At 41.3% G+C, this 24,940-nt stretch overlaps 1 protein-coding gene across 3 annotated transcripts in view; it reads left to right on the top strand.

Moving 5' to 3' along the window:
* Positions 1-24,940, top strand: part of STK4 (serine/threonine kinase 4) — a 92,705-nt gene that overhangs the window by 46,807 nt on the left and 20,958 nt on the right. For all 3 annotated transcript variants that reach the window (XM_004746372.3, XM_013053270.2, XM_045082163.1), the window contains one exon: positions 3,651-3,808. In XM_004746372.3, the coding sequence (XP_004746429.1) occupies positions 3,651-3,808 (158 nt within the window). The remainder of the gene's footprint in view (positions 1-3,650; positions 3,809-24,940) is intronic.

The raw sequence follows: 24,940 nt of genomic DNA, 5'->3' as shown, positions 1-24,940 counted from the left end.
GAAGTAATGAGGGGTTAGTGTGTGGTATATACAGCTTACTCTCGAACAGTCTGTATTTTCTAAGAAAGGAGATAATCTGTGTGTATTTCTTTAAAAAGAGGATATTTTATTCTGATAATACAGTTGTCAAGTGGTATAATCTCTTGACAACACCTTTCTCTCCCAAACCTCTTCACTGTTCGATTATTACTCTGAGCTCTTAGATTCCTTGTCAGTGAGCTCTTTCTGGTGCTGAAAGTGTCCCAGAACTTACCAGTGGGAGCCCCTCAAGGTGGCTCCTGTTTCCTGTTGGTATGTACCCGTTAGTTTTTGAGTAACTGTTTGCTTTTTATGGCACAAAAGATGTTCCAGGCCCACTTGATACTCTTCCTGCCCTAGACCAGGAGTCAGCTGTTTTCCGTAAGAAGCCTGAGTTCCTTTGAGTGGGAGATGGTATTTGCAAACCAAGATCTGAGCACCAGGTGTGCTCATTGATAATGGGGTGTTATTGTTTTAAGACTTCTTAATGAAAGATGCTTGGAATTTTTTTTAATATTATGAACTCGTGTTCATACGTGCAGCTCAAATACAGTACACCCAGATTCTTTGTTCGTTCCCGTGTTTCATACTTTGATGTTCAGCTATTGCCAGATCCCCTTTGTAGAGCCTGTACTATTTTGCATGCCAGTTCTGCAGTGGATGAGTGTGCCTGTGTCCCCACAAGCCTTCCCAGCAGGTCAGCTATTGTCAGGCTTTTCAATGTCCTTTTGAAGTGTAAGAAATCTCATCTCTAAATAGTTTTGATTTGAGTTTCTCTTACTGTGTGTGACCCTAAGCATTTTGTTTCATGTGTAAGGACTAATTGGATTACTTTGTATATATACAGTTGAACAACAAGAGTTTGAACAGAAACAGAGTTTGAACTCTGTGGGTCCACTTATGCAGTTTTTTTTTTTTTTTTATAAATACAATATAGTACTGTAAGTGTATTTTCTTTTCCTTCCTTTCCTTCTTTCCTTTTCCTTTCCTTTCCTTCCTATGATTTTCTTAATAACTTTTTCTTTAGCTTCCTTTATTGTAAAAATACAGTATGTAACACTTAAGACACACAAAATGTAAGTTCATCGACTATTGATGTTATCAGTAAGGCTTCAGTCAACAGTAGGCTATTAGTAGTTAAGTTTTGGGGGAGTCAGAAGGTATACATGATTTTCAACTGCGTAGGGGTCGGTGCCCTAACCCCTGCTTTGTTCAAAAGTCAACTTTGTTCAAAAGCCCACTTTTCTACCTTGTTTGGTCTTCTTTTGGTAGATTTTTAGGAAGTGTGTGTGTGTGTGTGGGAACTTATCTGCCTAATACCAAGAACTCTCAAATTTTTTTAAAGAAGATTCTTTAAAAAAAAAAAATATGGTACTTGTTGCAAATATTTTCATCCAGTTCACCATTTGTCTTTTGTCTTGGCTTGTGTGTGTGCTTACTCATTTTTAAAAATGTATGGTGTTTTCTTCACACAAAATGTTTTTATTTATCCATTTTTCATTGCATCTGGATTTCTGTCATCGTCAAAAAACCACACCCAGTTTCAAGTGCATCCACACAAGTTTTCTTGCAGTGTTTATGGTTCCTGTTCTTAAAATCAGAGCCTTTACCCATGTGGAGTTTTCCTGATTTAGGGTGCGAGGTGTGGACCCAATTCAGTCTTTTTCTAACTAGCTCTTTGAAAAGCCGTTTGGGCTCTCTGTTTTGTTTCAGGACTTTCTGTTCCGTTTGGCCGGTTGGCCTGTCTAGCGGGAGATTCCATCCAAGAGAGCATTGTTTGCTGTCTGCAGGGGGAAGTCGGCGCACCACTGCCGTTGTGTGCATGCAGGAGGCTCCCTAGGTTCTCTCGCTGTATGTGAAGACCTGTGTGTTGGCTTGCTGCAGGGTTGGTGCTGGGCCCAGAGGAGCGGATTGAACAAAAGGACTGGACAATAAATCCAAAACACCTTCACTTGGACAAGTTTTATTTTGGTGTGGTTCCTTCAGAATTAGATTATGAAATAATACCTTAAATTTAACTTAAAAACAAATGAGCATGAGCACCTGGGTGACTCAGTGGGTTAAAGCCTCTGCCTTCAGCTCAGGTCATGATTCCAGGGTCCTGGGATTGAGCCCCACATCGGACTCTCTGCTCAGCAGGGAGCCTGCTTCCTCCTCTCTCTCTGCCTGCCTCTCTGCCTACTTGTGATCTGTCAAATAAATAAGTAAAATCTTTAAAAAAATAAAAAATTAAAGAGCCTGAAAAGCACTTAATATTATTGGACCTAGAACAAACAAAACAACACACATTCAGTCGTATTCATTGACTGGTCTTAGTAAACACTGTGTTTCATCACTAATAAGTGAGGAGGCAACAGTGAAGTAAAGTAGGCTTCTTGCAGCATTTGGAAGTGGGCAAGTCTGGGATTGGCTGCTCTTGAACTTGGCAGCAGTCAAAGTGAGATGACAAATGTCTGAGAGGCAGTCAGGATGCCGGCTTGAAGCTGGACAGGGCAGACGTCGGGAGATAAGAGTGCACGGAACAAGGATGTCTGGAGAGAAGCACATGCTGGCTTTTATCTTCTAGGCCCCTCCCCATCCACTTCTTAGAGCTCTGCACCTTTTTGGTCTTTTTTCCTGGTTACTGGGGAAGAGGGCAGTATAAACCTACATGTTCATGGAAAGCCCTGGAAAAAATTTCCGTACTTTCTAATATTAGAATACTAATCAGAAGCAGAACTTCTGTGAAGTGGGTACATTCAGCTAGCTAGGCTGTTAAGGCGTGCCAGGTAAAATTATTCTTTTTGCCACCAGTTACTAACCAGTAACTGCTGTATTCTGCTCCGTTTTCCAGCTGCTGCTAATAACTGCTGATCCTTTCCTCAGGGAGGTTTGGAGCCCAACCTAAACACCCTTTACCAGTCTTCCCTGACCACCCCAGCTTACAAGGTCCACTGTGAGAGACAAATCCTGTTAACATTTTGGTACATTTTCCTCCACTCTTTTTTCTCCTATGTATATGACTTTTCAGAGTTGAGATTATACTCTGTGTATAATACTGTATCCTATCTTCAACTTCTAGCCTTATTGTAAGTCATTTGTAAATAGGGTTTTAAAAGTTACATAATATTTTCTGGAGTGGATGCAGTATGATTTACTTATATTTGCTTTTTTATGCAAATATTAGTCCAATTGGATATGAGAATATCCAAGGGAAGTCACCCTACTGTATTATTCCCCTTCCCTACTCCGTTAGCTATGGAAAATGTTGTGTCTCTAGATGATAAGTCCATATCTTTGCTCGCTTCTCTGTTTGCAGTCTAAATATCATAGGAACTTTTTTTTTGCTCGAGGAGACCCACAAAGTACTATTTGCAGCTTACTCAGAGTTGTTACATCACCCAAATCTCTCCACCCAGAAAAAGGGGGCATTTGCATTTTAGGGGCCCATAAATCCTCTGAAATTCCACAAGAAGCATTTGGAGTGAGCATTTGTGCATTTCCCTGCGGTTTTCACTAGATTCTCATAGACGTGTTACCCAACAAAAAGCCACCAACACAGAGGCTAAAGCCCATCTGGAGACAGACATATTTATTAAACTTCTCTGAAATAATGATACCATTTTACACCTTCTACTCTTCTTGGTTTTCAGGAAGGGATGAGACCATGCAGCCTGCCAGACCATCTTTCCTTGAATACTTCGAACAAAAAGAAAAGGAAAATCAGATCAACAGCTTTGGCCAGAGTGTACCTGCTCCCCTGAGGAACTCCTCTGACTGGAAAGTGCCACAGGATGGAGACTACGAGTTTGTAAGTAGTGCTGGAAGTGGACGGTGCTGTCTACTGGGGAGGGTTATTTGCCGCCTCGCACACCCACTTCTTTCACTTCACCGAAAGGGTCAGAGCATCTTCTAGTGCAGTGCAGGCCCCTGGCCATGCTGGCAGCAGCCCTGGCCTGAGGGCCTCATGAGTTTGAGACGACATTTTGATGGACACTTGAGCACTTCTGGGGCTCCTGATTGGTGGCATCTTCTTTGCTTTAAAAATCCTTTATTCACTTGCCATTTTTCTTTTTGTCAAGATTGGAATTGTTATTGGTCAAAGAAATGCTCACCGAGTGTGTACACACCATCTTTCATCATTTATTTGGGATTGTGACTTTCTATTTAAGAGTTCGACCGGCGGGCAGTTCATACTGGTTTGTAGCGTCTTGGCTGTTCTGGTAATCATTTTCCTAATTTTAGGGTCTCTGAGAGGATTACTCTGAATTTTGCCTGAGGATGAATATTAAGTTGTTCCACAGTTTCTTATGAAAAACTGGATGTGTTTTTCCTTTCTCTGCAGTGGAACATTCTCCCTCAACCACAGCCACTTGTTGGTGTTCACAGAGATTTAATGAGTAGAGGCAATAAGAAATGGGGGGAAAAGTAAGCTAAGGAGTCTGCATTCCTTTTCTGAATATTTTTGGAAAAAAATCTTCTCTTTAGGGATTTTTAACTTTTATACTCTTAAGTTCTGTCATGGTTCTGTTGGTGTTTATAAAAGAACTCAGATTGGGCATCATCACCGGATTCTGGGAGGCCTTTCTAGGCCTGGCTTTCCATTCTCCTACTCCCTGGCCTCAAGGGCGTGACGTCCTCCTTCCATAACATAATGGCGTGTCGTCCAGCAGCAGGAATGCCACAGCGGATACTGCTAGCGATGGAGAGCGTTTGAGGACCGGAATAAGTCACCTGAGGCCAGGACACTGATGGTCACTAAAGCCACGGCAGAGCCCAGCTTCATTTGCTTTACCACGTGTGCCTTCATTTACTTGTTCAGGATCACCTGTTACTGTCACCTCTTTGTTCATTCCGTTATTAGTCGAGTCGTGAAATTTGAATCATTTTTGCTGTCCTCTGTTGCCCACATAGTTGTCTTCGGCATATTTGTAAGGACTTACTCAGTTTAGTGAGTCTCTAGGCAAAGATGAAAGAACTTCTGGAAAGCAGATACCATTGTACCATCATTGTGACAGAAAGCCTCAGAATCCTGAAATCTGTATTCCTAGCTATAGTTTCCTTTTTTTCTCTCTCTCTCTTTTAATATTATAGTAGTTAGAGATCCTGAAAGTCCAGCCATTCTAATCATTGCTTTCAGATCCGTAGTCCCAGTGTTTGAAGAATCATTTCTCTCTGCTGTGGTTTTCCTGACTAGGATCACTGGCAGAGAACTTATTTTCCTGACTAGGATCACTGGCAGAGAACTTATTTGCAAGGTGCTTTTGCAGAGGGCTTTCGTGGGTCTTTCGAGAGCATAGCATACTTCCCATTCTGGAAGGAGGTGACTGCTGGAGGGAGTGGCCCTGAGCACCAGGAGTGGGTGAGCACATTGCCCAGTCTGGGTGACACCTAGCCGGTGTGGGAGGAGGTCCTGAGGGCACCCTGTACACCAGTGCTTACAAACTAGCAGCCCCCAGCCCACAGGCCTTCTTGTGTGCTCTGTGCAGTGCTCTCAAATCTCTCAGTAGCTGCCTGTATATAAAAATTGAGAGCTTTTAAATAAAATGTTGGCACTCTGGCTCATTTTGCAAACTTGGAAGACCTGCCCATAATAAACCTGCATGGTCGGAGGAGCGTTGTCTGTTGCTGAGCAGGAGCTGCCCTCCTTAGGGCCGGTTCTTCTCGATGTCTGGCCTGCTTCATTTGTATTAATTGGCCTGTCCAGCATTTAGGGGCATTCGACACTGGGATTCTTGCTGTAAACCCTCTGGCTATGTCTATATCCACATTGGGCCTGAACCAACCCCATCCTCCCATATAAAATTTTATTCTGTTTTTACTGTCAAAATTTCAACAAAATTAATTTATAATTTCTCTTTTAAGAGAATCACAAACTAAGCAGTGAAAGAAAGTTTAGGTGGGGTGTACCTGAGCTGCTATTCCAAAAAATACCAAAGATCAAGTGAAAATTATTTTATTCTAAGATTTTATTTATTTATTTGAGACGGGGAGAGAGAGAGAGCATGCTTGAGCATGCCCAAACGGGGTGGGGGGAGGGTCAGAGGGAGAGGGAGAAACAGACTCCCTGCTGAGCAGAAGGCCCAATGTGGCGCTCCATGCCAGGACCCTGAGATTGTGACCTGAGCCAAAGGCAGGCGCTTAACCAACTGAGCCGCTCAGGAGCCCTTGAAAAGGATTTTAATGCCATGGTATTCTTGCTAGATAGCACTTACCTTAACCTGAAATCAAGCATTTGAAATAACAGCTGCAGACAGTTTCTTTCTTTCTTTTTTTTTTTTTTTTAAAGATTTTTAAAAAATTTATTTGACAGACAGAGATCATAAGTAGGCAGAGAGGCAGGCAGAGAGAGAGGGGGAAGCAGGCTCCCTGCTGAGCAGAGAGCCCGATGTGGGGCTGGATCCCAGGACCCTGGGATCATGACCTGAGCTGAAGGTAGAGGCTTTAACCCACTGAGCCACCCAGGCGCCCCTGCAGACCGTTTCTTAAAGTGTCATCCCCAGACCAGCAGTGTCAGCATCACCTGGAAACTTGTTAGAAATGCAGACTCTCGGGCCCACCCCAGACTCAACTGCATCAGAGTCTCTGAGGTCAGCACTGAGTAATCTGTGTGTTCTAACCTACTTATATGTGATTCTACCTTGCTAAATTCTGGTCTAAGTGGTTTTTAGAGTGTAGCATATTTTTATATAAGTTTTGTCTTTCTTTCCTAGTAGGAACTATTGAAACTCAGAGATAAGGACGTAATAGCATTGAATGGTTTTTTAGTTTCCGTTTTACTCTCCCTTTGTGTCTTCTGTACTCCTGTTGAAGGCATCAAAGAAAAATAAAATAAGGAAAATGTCCTTTTGTAAGTGACATTTGGCAAAGAAAGAGCCGAACTGTTGACTGAAGAAAGTATTCTAAATAATTTCACCTAGCTTGTAGAAGGTTGTATATAAGATTGGCCAACACATCTCCCCCAGGAATCTCTTAGAGACTCTCTGATTTCCCAATAGGCATTTAATAGTATTTAGTTATGAAATATAATACATTTAACAGATTTTAATTATGAAAAAGATTTTCTTCCTGTGAAGGCAATTGCTATTTTGAAATGAACTTTTTGCCCAAAATGGCAAATAGGAAGTAATTTCGTCAGGAATGGTAGAATTCAATACTGACAAAAACCTTCATATTTTCATCTGAAATTGAGTACTTCTGCATTTTTGAAATTGAATTACTTTATTTGCCATGTTGGAAAAGCAAAGGTTTCCTTTAACGTTTAATATGTATTATGATAAAAGTATAAATGCGTGAAAATGCAATATTCACTGAAGTTGGTATCTGATAGTCTATAAGCAGATGGCACGTAGTGAATCTAGGAGAGTTCAGAGCCTCCCACTTTGTCATTCTTAAGCCACAAAGGGCTGTAAACTTAAATCCAGTTTGGCTCATGAATCCTCCAGAAATACACTGTAACCTTTCAATCTAAGGTGGTGGAGTGCCAGGATGGGGAAGAGTTGGGGGGATAGCTAGTGGGGGGGGTGTTGAATGGGAGAGATGAGGCTGCCCTGCCCATGAGCTTATGGGGTGTGGGGTTTGGGGGGGGGATGGGCAGAGGTGAGGGAAAGACTTTAGGTCAGGTAGTCTATGTGCTCAGGTAATAATGCTATATAAAGAAAAAAAGAGCCACAGTAAAGGGATAATATGAGATAGTATGCCTTTCAGCACGGGGAGACATTCAGTTAAGACTTGAATGAAGAGGGAGGGGCAGCAAGTACAAAGGCCCCCAAGCAGGATGTGGTGGGTGTGGCTGGAGCAGAGTGACCCTGAGGACAGCAGCCCTAATGTAAACACTTCAGTGTTCACAGTACCTGTGAGCAAATTAAAATCCCCTTGAGGGGTGCCTGGGTGGTTCAGTCGGTTGATCGTCCGCTTTCAGCTCAGGTTATGATCCTAGGGTCCTGGCATGGAGCCCCACATCAGGCTTCAAGCAAGGAACCTGCTTCTCCTTCTCCCTCCTCGTGTGTGCCCGCTCTCTCTCTCAAATAAATAAAAATCTTTTTTAAAAAATCACCCTGATACCAAAATTACAGTCAAAATCCAGCTAAATCTTGTTTATAAGAGATATAACTAAAATAAATTATCACTGAAAAGTTTAAAATAGAAGATGGGAGAAATGCGCACTGGGAAAAATCCTCCCTAAAAGGAAGTAGGTGAAACAATATTAATATCCAATAAAATTGAATCCAAAACAAAGGACTATTACATGGGGAAAGATACATTTTATATTGCTGGAAGGGGTACTTGACTGGAAGACCTAAGTCGTGAACTTCTGTAAGCATGTGGACTTCTCCCAAACTGCAAGAAATAAAAGCAGTAAAGAGAAAATGGCAGTCATAGATGAAGGCTTAGTGTTCTCTCAAAAATGGACATTCCAGTTAGATTTTAAAAGAAAGTTACCACAATTAACAAGATCAATAAAACAGAAAATAGAAACATTTTTCAAGTATCCATGACACTTTAAAAACATATATGGAATATTTGCAAAATCTGACTATGTTTTAGAATGCTCAGAAAGAAGTCTCATACAGAAATCACACAGGCCACATTCACTGACTGTCACACAAGAGAAGTAGAAACTAATAATAAAGTGGCTAAAACCACTTTGTTCCACTTGGAAGTGTAAGAGTATATCTCCAAGTATTTGTTCACAAGATAAAATAGAAATTGTAAACTATTTAGAAATGAATTACAAGTACCCCACAGAATTCAGATTTCTGTAAATTAAACTTAGGGGATGTAGCAACAGTGGTACTCAGAGGAAGAGTTATAGCCTTAAATGTATTTTCTTTTTAGAATGTAAGAAGGATTGTAGATGAGACACAATAGGATAAAGATAAACACAATTCAGTAAATTAGAAAACAAACAACAAAGTTGATGAGTAAAACTAAACATTGCTTCTTATAAAGGGACCTGACTTTTTGGCAGAGTTGATCAAGTTGAAAAGAAGTTCCCAAAAAACTGAAGAGCAAAGGGGAGGGAGTGTTACTAAAGATAGAGGAATGTTTGAGCTGTAAGAGAATATTATTATTTATGTTTTGACATCTCTATGCTTCTATGCTTGAAAACCTAGATACATAGATATTGAAACATTGTGCCATTGTTACTTCCTATATGGAAATATAAAGTATCCAAGATGTTTTTGAGCAAAAACAATGAGGTTGGACATATACCACCAGATGTCAAAGTGTACAAAACCACAACACTGAATACACAGATAATTGGCACAAGAATAGAACACAGATTAGTGGTATAGAGAACAGTCGAGAAACACACTCGTGTATATATTGGAACCTGTGTAGTAACAATAAAATGCAAAGTGATGCAAACTCTGATATCATTTCTATAAATTTTTTAATAACCGCAAAACACACTACATATTTCTGTATATATGTACACATGCAACTGCAGAGATAAAACACAGCATATGAAATTATTTGATGAGTCATTACCTTTGAGGAGAACTTCAGTTTTAACTTGATACAGTGAGAATATATTACTTGCTTAAAAATTTTTAAAAAGCGCAATGAGATGTGTTAAAAGTTCTACATAGATTTTCTTGGTTTTCGTCTAAATAGAGGTAGAGCTTCTGTAGAGCTAGATGATTAGTACTTTTCAATCTTAATAACTTTGCAAGTATAATTGATTATTAGCTCTTGGGGTATATTAGCTTTAAGAGTAAGTTTCCTGTTTATTCAAATGAAGTTATTTCCAGATTTCTTAGGACTCATTCTGTAAACAGAATTGATAGCAGCAGACCCCCAGCAGCTCAGTCCATTCATTGAAGTCCTCATGTATACCTTGTGTCAACAGGCAAGATTGCAAGGTCCTTGACAGCCAGGACTTGAATTAACTCATCTTTGTATTCCTAACACCCAGCAGTTGCCTGGCTTAAAGTTAGCACACTATTTTTGATTAAACACTGACCTAGTCTCTGAATTAATTCAACAAAAAGTAACTACCCTGAGAGAGTTGGTAGTGTGGCAGAAAAGACAGATAATCGAATAACTTTGATACATTTTGCTAATAATAGTTTACATTTATTGAGAATTTATGATACCAATAGCAGGCATTGGACTAAGTCCTTTATATGTATTAGCTCAGTCCTTATAACCATCCCAGAAGGCAGGTAATATTGTTGCCATTTTATAGATAAGCAAACTGGGGCTCAAAGGGAGAAGGTAATGGACTACAGTTGCACGGATAGGAAGTGGCACCATTGGGTCCTCCTTTTTTTAAAAATTATGTTAGTCACCGAACAGTACATCATTAGTTTTTGATGTAGTGTTCCATGATTCATGGTTTGCGTGTAACACCCAGTGCTCCATGCAGTGCGTGCCCTCCTTAATACCCATCACCGGGCTCACCCGGCCCCCCATCCCCCTCCCCGCTAAAACCCTCAGTTTATTTCTCAGAGTCCACGGTGTCTCGTGGTTCATCTCCCCCTCTGATTCCCTCCCGCCTTCATTTTTCCCTTCTTTCTCCTAAAGTCCCCCCATGCTATTCCTTATGTTCCACAAATAAGTGAAACCATATGATAATTGACTTTCTCTCCTTGACTTATTTCACTCAGCATCATCTCCTCCAGTCCCATCCATGTTGGTGTAAAAGTTGGGTATCATCCTTTCTGATGGCTGAGTAATATTCCACTGTGTAGATGGACCACATCTTCTTTATCTATTCGTCTGTTGAAGCCCATCCTCTTAACCACCTTCTCTAGGCTATTGTGGTCAATTCTCTTAATAAAGTGCATATAAAAATTGCTGTAGGAGCCCAGAAGAGGGAGCAAGAACCCCAGCAGGAACCCCAGGGAAGGAAAGCATCAGGAAGTCTCATTTGAAGTGTGTTTTTGAAAGACAATAGGAATTCCTGAGCTAGAGGAGGGAGAGGGCCTTAGACTGGGCAGTGTGTGTGTGGAGGCCTTGAGGAATGTGGGATACCAGGAAGTACACAGAGAGTGTATTTCAGGCCCAGAGGGTGGGGGGGGTGTGTGCAGAGAGGTGTGGACTGAAGGCCAGCTCTTCAATGAAGTAAATCATGCCCACTGTGCCCTTCTCTTTTGGGAAGTATTTAGCACTCTTTTAGATTTTTTCTGAGTGTATCAGAGAAATTAAAAATAGATTCCTAATGCAGCCCAAAGAGCTAAGCATTAATACCTCTCTGAAGTTGTGTGATAATGGGCCCATCAGAATATAAAACCATTGAACTGTCAATTCAAAATTAATATGATAAAAGTAACAGAACCTGAATGAGATTGATTGTCTGGATTCCCCGGGTAGTTAAAGCCATTCACATGGCTCTTTGTGGAAGGGGGGGATGAATTTTAGCCCTGAGGTTTCCCTGGGAGGGTGACAACAGCTTATGATTTCATGAGACTTCATCTTAACCCTTTCCTAGATCAGAGCTCCAAATATGATTGTGGAATAGAGATTTCTGTGGGTTTTTATAAAGAAGCTTTATGAAGCTGTCAGGACATAGTTGATCGCTCATTGTTTACGAAGCTGTACTTTTTGCTTTTGGTTATACACTTTAGAAATTATAGATTTGGTGGGAGGTGGGAATTACTATTACTATATTTGTGGTTTAAAATCGTGATCAGGGGCACCTGGGTGGCTCTAGGTGCCAGAGGCTTAACCTTCGGCTCAGGTCATTATCTCAGGGTTCTGGGATCGAGCCCCAAGTGGGACTGTCTGCTCAGCAGGGAGCCTGCTTCCTCCTCTCTCTGCTTGCCTCTCTGCCTCGTGATCTCTCTCTGTCAAATAAAGGAATGAAAATCTTAAAAAAGAAAAAAAAGAAAGAAAACTATCGTGATCAGTATGGTACCAAAGATGCTTTATTTACTCCTGCTTAAATGAATGGATCTTGATATTTTCTGGGAACTTCAAACTTTATTTGCCATTTTATAGAAACAAAAGGACTCCCCAAATACTTTTTGAATTTATTGTCCATTTGCTTTGAAAAGCATTTTAAAAGACTAGTGCACATCCTTAAATTTCCCAGCCTCCATTGACAGGATAAAACCTCAGTGACTAAAAGTTTGAATTTTATCATTGGCAACAAACACTCTCTGGTGTTTCTCCTGATAACAGTCCTTGCATTGCTCATTGTTGAGAAAATGGCTTCCAGGCACCCAAGTCCGAAAAACCGATTTGTCATTCTTTCAAGTAAACATGGTTCCATGAGGAAAGCGGCTAGTTTAGACCATGGCTTGTTTGCACTAGCACTTTGCTTCAAGATGACCATCAGAGTCCAGTGCAAACTTCCCATTTTATCACGGATAATATTAAAAAGACATACATATACTCAAAGGTTGAACTTAAATAAAATTGATACTTTTTACTCCTTCACCAAGGACATTCTTCAGGGGATTGTTTTTTGCTTGGTTGGTTGGTGGTTGGTTTTTCAGCTGGAGCCTGTGGTCCTGAAGAACATAATAGCTGCTAGGGCCCTTTGGTCCCACTTGATTCCTACAGAGCGACTGGCAGTTTCACTCCATGTTGCCTTTGTATCATCAGTGCAAATGCCAACACAGTAGAAAAGGCAAATAATATCTCAATATTCATAGGAAAATAGTTGGATCTCTTAGTTCCTTAAGAGGGTGAGCAGGGCTTCCCGGGGTCTGCAGTCTACTCTCAGAGAACTGCTGATCTAGAACGTTGCTCAAATTAAACTCAGTTCCTTTTGGCAAGGATAGTTCTTGGATGGCACGTGTACTTCCATCAGGAGGTTCAAAATATACCTGGATATATGCTCATCTCTGTTTTTCTCTTGTATCAGCCTCAGAGGGCCATTGCCTGGATGCATTATTTCATCTGTGGTTGCAAAGTGGTGACATTTGATCATTCCTTTGCCATTTGCCAACTGAAATATTTCTGTAGTGAAGTGCATCATTAATTATGTAATCTCAGCTATAATTTATATAGGAAAAATAACAAAATGGATTTAAAATATTTGGTGTGTTTCAATCCTTGAAGCTATTATTTTTTTATGTTTAAATTCTTCCATCTTGATGTGATCCCAGGAGTTTGTTCTTTAAAAAAAAAATCCAGTTCAACGATGTCTGTACCCCCGTAGTTTTTCTCATGGCTTCCTTTCTTTCTAGTATGATGAAGCTCATAGCCACAGTTTTTAAGTTTTATTGAGACATTATGAGCAGAGAACATATGTTAAATTGAAGATGTACAGCATGGTGATTTGATACATGTGTATATATTGTGAAATGATTACCACAATCAGTTTAGTTAATACTCTTATCCCTGCATGTAATTACCTTCGTTTGTGTGTGTGTTGATAAGCTTTATGATCTATTCCCTTAACAGCTTTCAAGTGTGTGAAACAGTATTGTTAATTATAGTCACCATGTCATACATCAGATCACCAGAACTTACTCATCTTATTATTGGAAGCTTTGTACCCTTTGACCAACATCTTTCCTTTTCCCCTCCCCCGCAGCCCCTAGCAACCACCATTCTACCCTCTTTCTTTTTTCTTTTTTTCTCTTTTTAAGTTCTTGGAAGCAGCCACATTTTGAGGGAACTTTATGTTTCCTTTTAGTGGGAAATGGTATTTAGAGACCAGAGTCTGGGTACAAGGTGTGCTCATTGCAGTTAGGTCATTTTTTTCTAGGCCTTTTCAGTGGATAAAACCAGAAAGTACGTTTATTACAAACTCATGAGTTCTTTTGCTATTTCTAGTACAAGTTCCATACCACAGGGCTTGCACTTATGACCACACTGATCCTACATCTGTAACTCATTCCCTCATGCTAAACATCTCACTTCCCAGCAGCAAGAGCATAACTGTTCATCTGCTTTATGTCCCACAATACACAAGCTGTCCCCAGAATCACAATACCAATAGTTCCACCAACAATAATCACTGGAAACAATTTAACATTTGTATTGCCGTTCTCTTTGTCCTTGGGCCATATCCCAGCTGAGGTGCAGTCAAATCACTATATTTTAAAGTCACTTGCAATAATTTCTGTCTCCACCGTTATGCTACAGACACAATAGGCAGATAGATTTGTTGTTTTGTTTTCTATTTTTAAATATTACTTTTTATTACTTCAGTTTGTAATTATATAAACTATTCAGTTCCAACGTTATATCTACAAAACAGATTATTTGCACTTAGCTTCCATCCCTAAACCTTCTACTATTTCCTCCCTTTTTTGTTGTTACATTTTGATTATATATATTTACAAATACATGTATATTTACTCCCATTCTTAGATAAGCAGTTTACACACTTTCACCTACCTGATTTCAGTTAACTATATAACCTAGAAATTACTCCATAGCATTGTATAGAGATGGTTCTCATTCCTTTTTTTCTGATGCTTATAATTCTGTTGTATGGGTGAACGATAGTTTATTCAGCCAGTCCTCTCTGTCAATAGACATTTAAGTTGTTTGCAGGAATTTTAAAGTTGATCACTTCATAAACCTATTCATAAGCAGAGAATTAAACTTATTCTAATAGGTGTCACTTTTGTAAGGTCATGCTTTAGCCTTTCAATTTTAAGAAGCAAGTCACATACTTTGAGCCTTTTTTATACCTTTTTTTTGGTACTTAATGTTTTTGTTTGTTTTCTGTTTTATTAGTAACAAGCAGGTTTCTTCAGAGGTGTCTCTCTGCCACAGTCTGGGGCTGTTTATATAAACTAATTAGGCTCTAATATAGATATAACCCCTGTATAATGGAAGGTGAGTAATCAGTCTCCTGGCAGACATTATTAGATGCTGGAGGTATCAGAATGTTCCTGGGTTGGTATTAACAAGTGAAGAGGTTCCTGGAGGACTGGATTTCCTAATCGCTGTAATCGGAACCTGAAATTTCTTAAGTATCAATCTCCTTACAACCAAAGCTAGGTTTGGTTTAGTTCCTTTAATTTTGCTAAAAATTTGAAGTTTGAAAAGAAAAAGTTTAGTATTATTTATTCTTCATCAGTTAGAAGGTTTCAAAGACCTTTTAAGTATATTTTTAGTGTATTTTAATGTATTATAATGTATTTTTAATGTAAATTAGTTATTAGTCTAGAAGGCAAGAGCTTGAAGTTCTTAGCCAAGGGGATTGTAAATTATTTTTCTTACTGCTGACTCCACATCTATGACTTTGAAATTGTGATCTCATTCACCAAATGCATCTTTGTTCACTCTTCTTTGAGCTTCAGAGATACTTTCCCAGTCTTCCTTCTCAGCTTCATCTTCCATTTTGTTCTGACATGGGCTCTTGACGCGTCAGTAATCTGTATTCCTGGGACATGCAGTGTTGAGACAAGGAGATTTATGCCAGTTTTCTCACCCTCATCTGAAAAAGGATCTCTTTTAGAATTCTGAAAGCTGTATTTGCTCATACAGCCTCATGCCTTTAGAGGAAAAACCATGATGTGGAATTTTTTCATTACCTGAGATATATTCCTTGTATCAGTCCCTCTCCCGACGAGAGCACAGGTACTTAAAAATCCCGATGCTCCGCCACTCAAATGAAACAGAACAGAATCCAGCATCTTTTGTCTGTGATGATGTTTACCCCCAGTAGCACTAACTCGGAATGGGAGGTGTGTCTCTTTTCCTTTCTCGTCTTACTGTTGGCATTCAGTGCTGTTGTGACTGAGATTTTGAGGTGACAATGTAGGGAACAATAGGTGTGGAGAAGAGTATTCAGACAGGAGGAACGGCGGGTGGTAATTTATTGACATGCTACTGAGAAAGACACAGCTCATTGGGTGTTTTGGTCATTCTGTACATCCTAGTTTTTAGACCAGAAAATATTATAATTCACACTTGTGCAGAAGGTCTCACAGGGTTGCATTGGGTCCATTTGTACCTGTACCTAAGTGACCTCTGTTTTGGCTAAGGCAGTACGGCTGGTACGTAACATCTCCATGGTCGACCTTTACAGTTCCAGTTGTGATGGCAGCACTTTACTGGGTATCATTGTGGGCTAGTTTCTTTTCCTCTGTGCCTCAGTTTCCTTGTCTGCCACATGGAGGTATTGCTAGCCCCTGTCGGATGGATTTGGTATGTGCAGGAGAATTAAGTGTGGGGGTGCATATAAAGTGCCTTCAGCATAAAGCATGTGATGGACATGAACTTCCTCCTCCTTTCCTCCCCTCCCCTGCCTTTCCTCAAACATTGCCCTTGGATTAAACTGCAGGAAACCCCTTTCCCTCGTGATTTGACACCGACTTCCATGTATTTATTTATATTTTTAAAATTTTATTTTAGTTTTTCTGCATTCCAAGATTCATTGTTTATGCATCACACCCAGTGTTCCATGCAATACGTGCCCTCCACAGTACCTACCACCAGGCTCACCCATCCACCACCCCGCAAAACCCTCAGTTTGTTTCTCAGAGTACACAGTCTCTCATGGTTCATCTCCCCTTCCGATATTCCCCAACTTACTTTTCCTTTCCTTCTCCCAATATCCTCCGTGTTATTCCTTATGCTCCACAATTAAGTGAAACCATATGATAACTGACTCTCTCTGCTTGACTTATTTCACTCAGCATAATCTCTTCCAATCCCGTCCATGTTGATACAAAAGTTGGGTATTCATCCTTTCTGATGGAAGCATAATACTCCATAGTATATATGGACCATATCTTCTTTATCCATTCGTCCGTTGAAGGTCATCTTGGTTATTTCCACAGTTTGGCAGCTGTGGCCATTGCTGCTATAAAGGGGTACAGATGGCCCTTCTTTTCACTACTTTCACTACATCTCTGTCTTTGGGATAATTACCCAGTAGTGCAATTGCAGGGTCATAGGGAAGCTCTATTTTTGATTTCTTAAGGAATCTCCACACTGCTTTCCAAAGTGGCTGTGCCAACTTGCATTCCCACCAATTACTGTCTTAATTTTGGCCATTCTAACTGGTGTAAGGTGGTATCTCAATGTGGTGTTTTTTTTTTTTTTTAAGATTTTATTTATTTATTTGACAGAGAGAGAGAGAGATCACAAGTAGACAGAGAGGCAGGCAGAGGGAGAGGGAGAAGCAGGCTCCCTGCTGGGCAGAGATCCCAGGGCTCAATCCCACGACCCTGAGACCATGACCTGAGCCGAAGGCAGAGGCTTAACCCACTAAGCCACCCAGGCATCCTCAGTGTGGTTTTGATTTGAATCTCCCTGATGACTAATGATGATGAGCATTTTTTCATGTGTCTGTTATCCATTTGTATGTCTTCATTGGAGAAGTGTCTGTTCATGTCTTCTGCCCATTTTTTGATGTGATTATCTGTTTTTTGAGTGTTGAGTTTGAGGAGTTCTTTATAGATCTTGGATATCAGCCCTTTGTAGTGTCATTGGTGAATATCTTCTCTCATTCCGTGGATTGCCTCTTTGTTTTGTTGACTGTTTCCTTTGCTATGCAGAAGATTTTGATCTTGATAAAGTCCCAAAAGTTCATTTTCGCTTTTGTTTCCTTTGCCTTTGGAGACATGTCTTGAAAGAAGTTGCTGTGGCTGATGTCGAAGAGGTTACTGCCTATGTTCTGCCCTAGGATTTTGATAGATTCCTGCCTCACATTACTGTCTGTTATCCATTCCGAGTTTATCTTTGTGTATGGTGTAAGAGAATGGTTGAATTTCATTCTATATATAGCTAACTCTGTGATCAAATAATCTTAGACAAAGCAGGAAAAAATATCCAGTAGAAAAAAGACAGTCTCTTCAATAAATGGTGCTGGGAAAACTGGACAGTTATGTATAGAAGAATCAAACTGACTTCCATTTAAAATCAGAAATACATTCCCAGAGAAAGCGGGCTCCCAAAGAGATAGATGGAAGGCTGCCCTAACTCTGACCCATTGGAAATGGATCGCCCACAGTGGTCAGGGCTATCGGTTTCAGAGCTTCCCAGAGCTTGCTGGCTTTCCCTTACCTCTCTAGTCCCCAGAGTTTTTCTTTGCACCCACCCCTCATTTCGTAAATTGTTAACACACTGGTGGGGACTTCCCAATCTTGCCGCTCACAGTTTCTGTTGCAGCACACGTTTGCTGCCACTAGAGGCCGCCCTCCGACTTCTTGAGTGCGGCACTTCCTCACGGCCCTAGAGGTGCTGTGCTCTGTGTGTGATAAAACTAGTTCATCTTGAAAGTTGGACGTTGTGTGAAGTGAGTCGAGTGGATGTTCACTCATTCCAGAAGATGGCTGGATGACTCTGGCCTCCGCCGGCACCGTGAAAACTCTTCTGTTGAGTTTTCAGATTAGTGGTCTGGAAAAGCTTAAAACCACCTGTCCTGTTTTTCCCACGGAGCTAGGGGAAGGATCAAATGAAATGAGGTTTGGAGTCATTTGAACCAAGTTTATCTTTAGGACTGTGGTAGGATTCTAGCAGAGAATTGTAAGACTGTTCATATGTTTGTTTTGTTTCAATATAATTCACATTATATTATTACTTATTAGTACTCCACTTTTTAGTTTGCTTTAGTAAAATAGATAGATAGATAGATAGATAATGATAGATATCTTTGAACAGTAGTAAATAATTCAAACATAGGAGAAGGCCAAGGGAATAGGTAAGCCCAGACTAATGGTCTGCTTTTGTTTGCTAATGTTATCATAATATCAGTAATGTTATCACCACATTGGGTCAGGATAGCATTTATATAGTTATTATTTATATAGTTAAGGGTAGTACATACATACTTTCCTCCTTAGTTTGGTGATGCTTACAGTGTTCCTGTGAAGGAGGCAAGGTGAGTTTTCTTCTGCTTTTCATCCTTTGAGGATCTGAAGTCCAGAGACAGTAAAAGGCAGCTTTCCTACTTAATGCCAGAGTGAGGCAGAGAACCCCAATCCCCAGTTTCCTTCCTGTCTCTGTTAATCCCTGGGTGCTTTCCTTACATGGGAAAAAAACCAAAACAAGACAAACTATGATGTCCAGGTACATACTAGGTACTCCGTTAAAGTTACAAAGCTGTAAAGGAATCATCTTTCAGATAATGTGTTGGCGACTGTAGTCACGAGGAAGAATGGTTTCAGCTTTAGTTTGTATTACTGGAAATTTTGTGATATTAGAGGAGTATTTACAGTTGACTCAGATGGGTTTTTTTTTCATGCTTATTCAGAACATGCTATAGATTGACAGACTTTGCATTTCATTAATTATTTATGTAAATATTTTTCCTCGTTGGAACGATTTCATTTTTACCTTCTTCTGCTATCACTATTTACTTTGTAACTATGGGTTACACAGTCCCTATGCTGTTGTTCAGGAAATGTCGTGCTAACCAAAAAGGCATTATGATTTTCAGAAAACTTTCAGTTTGACCAAATATAACCTCTTTTTCACCTTCGCGAAAACAAAGGTGTCTTTTGTGGAGGAGTCGTGCTGGCCCTGGCAAACATTCGATCCTCTCTCCGAGGGTCATATCTCTGTCCCTGTGTGCCTGTCAGTCCCCACTTTCTCCTCTCTCAGACTCTGTCATCTATTCAATATTAGCTTTTCTGTAAATTTACTCTTCTTACCTTAGTGGTACTCTTCTTACCTTAGTCCTCTTCATGTTGGTTGCTTATCATCTTGTCTTTTCCTCCTGCGCTCTTTATCATTATTATTGCTGTTGTGACGGGAATACTTAACGTAAGATCTACCTTCTTGGCAAGTGTTTCGGGGTATGGTACAGGCACGATGTGGTTCAGTAGATCTCTTGTCCTCTTGTCTACATGAAGCTTTGTGCCCTTTGACTAATATCTCCTGTTTTGCCTTTGTCTTGTCATACTTTAAATTTTGTTGGCAGGGACACTTGCTCTCTTAAGGTTGTAGAATTTGAGGAGAAGATGATGAAAGTAGCAGTTATTGAAGGCGTGCTGTGTGTGGTCGGTCCCTGTGAATGTTTTCCCCCCTTTGTCTCCCACAGAATCCTCATGCAGTTGATTTTAGCCCCACACATTGGACAGTGAGACTCAGAGACTCTAGGTGAATAAGTGATGGTGTTAGGTTTCTTAAATTCAGATTTTCTGACGACAAGACCGTTGTTTTTCTCCGCACAACGCAACTTATGTGAGCAGTGTTGTGCCTGCACGGGTGGTAAGCATTTGTCTAATTCAGAGGCTCCGTGTTTTCTTTCTCTCGCGTGCCCAGCACTAGCCATGGCACACAGGTGCTCTCAACATGTTCTTTGATTATGTTGTTTGAAACCATGTGTGTTATTTAAAAAGCTTTCCAAATCTTTTCTTTTTTTCCTTCCTTTCTTTTTTTTTTTTTGGTAATAGCCATTCATCTGTGTGTATGAGAACATGTTAATTAGCTTATAAATTGTATTGATGGGCAATTTCAATTTTTTGCCACTTCTTCGGCAAAATGTTGGTAGAAAACATTGGTAGGAGCTGCAGTGTTGGGAATCCCCTAGATCAGAGTTGGATAAAGCATGAAAGGCATTTAGCAAAGGGCCTGGCAGTCCTATTCTACTCTATTATTTATATGTTGGTTCTTCTCAGAGCAACAACTTCGATGTGGTTAAAGGGAGCCATGCATTGAGAATCCGATCTCGGCTCTGACAGTAACTAGCCTTGAGTCCTTAAGTGGGCCACCTGCTCTTTCTGGGGCTTTTGTTTCTTCATCTGCTAAATAAAGGTGAGATTGAAAGTCTTCAAGGGCCCTCAAACTCTCTCAGTCTTGGTTAATCTTTAAAATGGAGATAATGCACACCTGTTGTGGGGGTTATTTGAGCCTGAAAGAGAAAGCCTGTGTCAAGCATATAAAAGATGCTCAGCGTATGCAGAGAGGGAGGTGCCCGGGTGCCCTGGGGACTGAAGGGGGCAGAGACGGCAGTGTGACACACTGACCGAGAGCCAATAGACCTGAACTCAGGGCCGGGCCGCGCTGTTCGTGCGCTGTTCGTGAGCTACGTAACTCGAGGCAAGTCACTTAACCTAGAAGGAAGATACTCATCATATTTATGTCTGGGTTATTGGGAAGATTAAATTAGAAAATGCTTTTAGGGGCGCCTGGGTGGCTCAGTGGGTTAAAGCCTCTGCCTTCAGCTCAGGTCATGATCCCAGGGTCCTGGGATTGAGCCCCACAGCGGGCTCTCTGCTCAGCGGGGAGCCTGCTTCCTCCTCCTCTCTCTGACTGCCTCTCTGCCTACTTGTGATCTCTGTCTGTCAAATAAATAAAATCTTAAAAAAGGAAAAAGAAAAAATGCTTTTAAAGTGCTTAGCAGAGTACCTGCCACACAGCAGGCATTCAGTAAATCTGACTTACATGTGTAATGCTCAGGTGGGAGAGATGAGCCACCAGCGGAAGAGCTGAAGGCAATGACACGAGCTGCCCATAACAGAGAGGTGGGGGCTGCACCCCCAATTTACTTCATGGATTTGTTGTTGAGGGCCCCTGGTTCAGTGTTGTCCGCCTTGTCGTGTTTATTTCGTACCTCAAATGAGCCTAATTCTGTTGTGACTTTCCTAGTCACAGGGTTTAAATATCAAACGCACTGATTCAGATAGACCCTTTTGTGTGTTCTCTCATCAGATTGCTTCCCTTCTGTGCCTGCCTGGAAGCTGTAAGACCTGGAAAGTTCCCACACTGATGGTCTTTTTTCAAAACAGTTTCAATCCTGATGGTGCCCTTGTTAACGTGAAATAGCTCGAGTGTGTGTGTGTGTGTGTGTGTGTAAAGAGAAAGAAGAGAGGATCAGAGAAAAGGAGAGACCCACAGAGAGACACCGAGAGCCGCAGCTGGGACCTCACACCTGGGAGTGCTGTTCGCACTGCACAGATGCAGGCGCAGAAGGTGGCCAGCTGTTGGAGGGGGGCAACCTCCTCCCCTTCACCGACCCACCAGTCCCTTCCATTTGCTCTTTATTTAGGAAAATCCTATGACATAGTAAATACTATTCTAGGATTTTGTAGCCTTCAGGCATGGATGTGCCTTTTTAAAAATCTTATTTATGTTCCTTATTTGTGTTACTTTTTACATTGTGAGATAATTGCAGGTTCCCATGCAGTTACAAGAGATAGCACATCCGGGTCTTTTGTACACTGCCGTTTCTGCGCTGGTGATGTCTTGTGGAATTAGTGCACTGCCACAACCAGGATGTTGACATGAACGCATCTGGATAAGGAACACTTCCCTCACCACAAGGTGTACTCCTGCCGGCTTTGATAGTCACACTGGCCACTGTGCCTTTCCTGACTTTTGGCAACTGCTCATCTCTTCTCCATTTGATGTGTCTCTTTTGGAGTTTAAAGAATCTTCAGGGAGTGGTGTTTCAGATGAAGTCAGGGAATCGGCCGTCCTCTCCCGGGGGCTCTCATTCCCAGATCTGGCAGGACCAAGCACAAAGCCATCCTCACACACCGTGAAGAGATGTACCATTGCAGATCCTCAAGGTGCTTTTCCACTTGTGAGGTGCGGCTGTCATGATAAAGTACGGCCATTCTGGGATCTGTTTAAACTGGTTCCTGGCCTGAGTCCAGATCTGGTGATAAAATCCCATATGCCGCCCGTCACTCTGTCCGTGGCGACTGTGCCCTGTGCCAGCGTGGCTGATGAAGGCAGCCGCTGCCCCGAGGCTTATTGGTAAAGCAGTGTCTGACAGTGGTCCCCTGAACCCCGCACTTCGTGCGAGCATTTTCGGAAGCAGCGCTCGTTCCCCCTGTGAGAGATCCCGCGGCGGCATTTACGTACCTTACCTGAGAAGGAACGTGCTGCGCCTATGCCCGCCTGTGCGCTCACCACCTCTCCGTCCATCTCCGTTTGGTTCCCGTGGAAGATGAAGACCTCACAGAAGGCCTCGTCTTTACTCCCTGACGGCTGCCCCCTCCTCCCCGTCCCCTTATTTCCTTCCCCTTCCCTTCTCTGTGCTCTGGGCCCGGGCCTGTTGGACAAGGCTGGGTGGCTCGTCACCCCGAGGAAAGCTCAGTGTGACAGCAGAGGCCTTGTCAGGTTTCTGGTGGGCACGATGGTCTCCGGGACCTCTCGGAGCTGCTCTGGTGCCGTAGGTGCCTTCCCAGGAAGGGGAGCCTTCCCGGCTGCCCTCAAAGCAGCCCTGAGCAGCCGTGCTCACCCCTGGCCGTGGTTCCACAGCCAGCCCTGGCCAGGTGGGGGGTCCAAGCGAGGGAGAGCCAGTGTGGCCTTGCGCAGATGTGTTTACCGTTGGAATTAGGGACACAGGCGGGAGCGCTCTGGTCCGCCACAGAACATACCACTTCCTGTTTGCTGTTTCATACCTGGCCTGCCGAGCTTATTTTTATCACCTCTGCCATTCCTTGAAAACATTTGCTTTTGTGACCTCCGATTTAATTAATCCCCAAATCATGGACAGTTAGATGGCCTCCAGCTTTTTAATATCAAACATTGCTTTAGTAAACATCTTCCCATGATATGCATGGCCGTATAATTAATTCCTGCAAGTAGAATGCTTGGGCCAAACTCTATAAATTTGAAATTATGATACATATTGTTAGATTTCCCTGTTGTTTTTGGTGCCTGAAGTGCCAGTTTGTGTTATTTATGTAATTACTAATGGCATTCTTGTTTTCCTTATTAATTTCAAAGTAAGGTTATGGGCCTTATATATATAGGTTATGGGCCTATATATAAAGATACTTTCCTTGTTTTTTTTTTTTTCTTTCTCCAGATTTTTATTTAAATTCCAGTTAACATACAGTGTAATATTAGTTTCAGGTATAGAAATTTAGGGATTCATCACTTCCGTACAGCAGCTAGTGGTCAGGACAGGGGCCCTCTTTAATTCCTGTCACCTGTTTCCCCCTCCCCCACCTGCCACCTTCCTTGCAGTAACCCTCAGTTTGTTCACTATAGTTAAGAGTCTGTTTCTTGGCTTGCCTTTCCCTTTTCTTTTTTTCATGTTCATTTGTTTTCTTTCTTAAATTACACATAGGAGTGAAAGCATATGGTATTTTTCTTTCTCTGACTTATTTTCTTAACATAGTATAGTCTGACTCCATCCATGTGGCTGGAAATGGCGAGATTTCAGTTTTTTCATGCCTAAGTAATATTCCACTGTGTGTGTGTATATTACATGTATATATACATATATGTAAAATTTGGTGTGTTTTGATTTAGCAGCTTTTCCTTTGTGGCTTCTAGAATTTTATGTCGTGTTTAGAAGTTCCTCACATCCATCCCAGGCTTATTAAAATGGTAACCCTTTATTTTAGAATGTGTACTTCTTTCTTTTTCCCTATTTATGGTTTGCAAGCGTAGGGTAGCAATCCACCTGCATATTTTTCTAATCTGCTAGCCAGTTTTCCCAGCAACCAACAATTTTTAATATACATGGTGAATTTGGAATTACTAAATCTTAGTGGCTTCCATCTAAAAGTGTTTGTTTTTACAGATAGACATTTTCCCTTTAAAACTCTGAGTTTCAGTATTTTTCTGCTGTGAAAACCTCTAGGAAGGAGCTGTGAACAGAACACCATATTGGTTTTGGCATTCACTTTAATGCATCCGAAATAGGCTGATTCTACAGAATTTGATCCAGAGTACTTCTGTGTCCTGTTGTTTTTTGCCAAGCAAAATTGATTATTTCTACCCACAAGGCCTTCAGTGTTGGACTGAGGAAAGAGTCAGGGGTCCTCCTGAGCTGGTTGTGGTTATATAATTTGGCATCAAGTATACAATGCTTATTTTTCTCGTAAGTTTCTATTCTCTAGCCTCCACTGATCAATGCCTCTTATTGCTGAGGAGGTTTTTGGAAGGAAGGGCAAATTCAGATCCTGTTTATTCAAGTCCTACTAATTGTATCTTTCAGATGCTTTTTTTTTTTTCTCTCCTTGGCAGTTTGATGACTAGATATCAGAAGTCTTTCTTTGACAGTTAGCCCTAGCTCTCTCTTGTACTGTGGGCTTTAGCTGTAGGTTGGACTTGTTGTGCTGGTGTATTTCCCCTACAGTGATGGGTCACTCTGTCACATAGATTTTCT

This window comes from Mustela putorius, unplaced genomic scaffold (genome assembly GCF_011764305.1).
Source record: "Mustela putorius furo isolate JIRA1106 unplaced genomic scaffold, ASM1176430v1.1 tig00000592_pilon_pilon_pilon, whole genome shotgun sequence".
Classification (NCBI taxonomy): domain Eukaryota; kingdom Metazoa; phylum Chordata; class Mammalia; order Carnivora; family Mustelidae; genus Mustela; species Mustela putorius.
The sequence above is the reverse complement of the archived record's forward strand: the minus strand, read 5'-3'. Positions and strand labels throughout refer to the sequence as shown.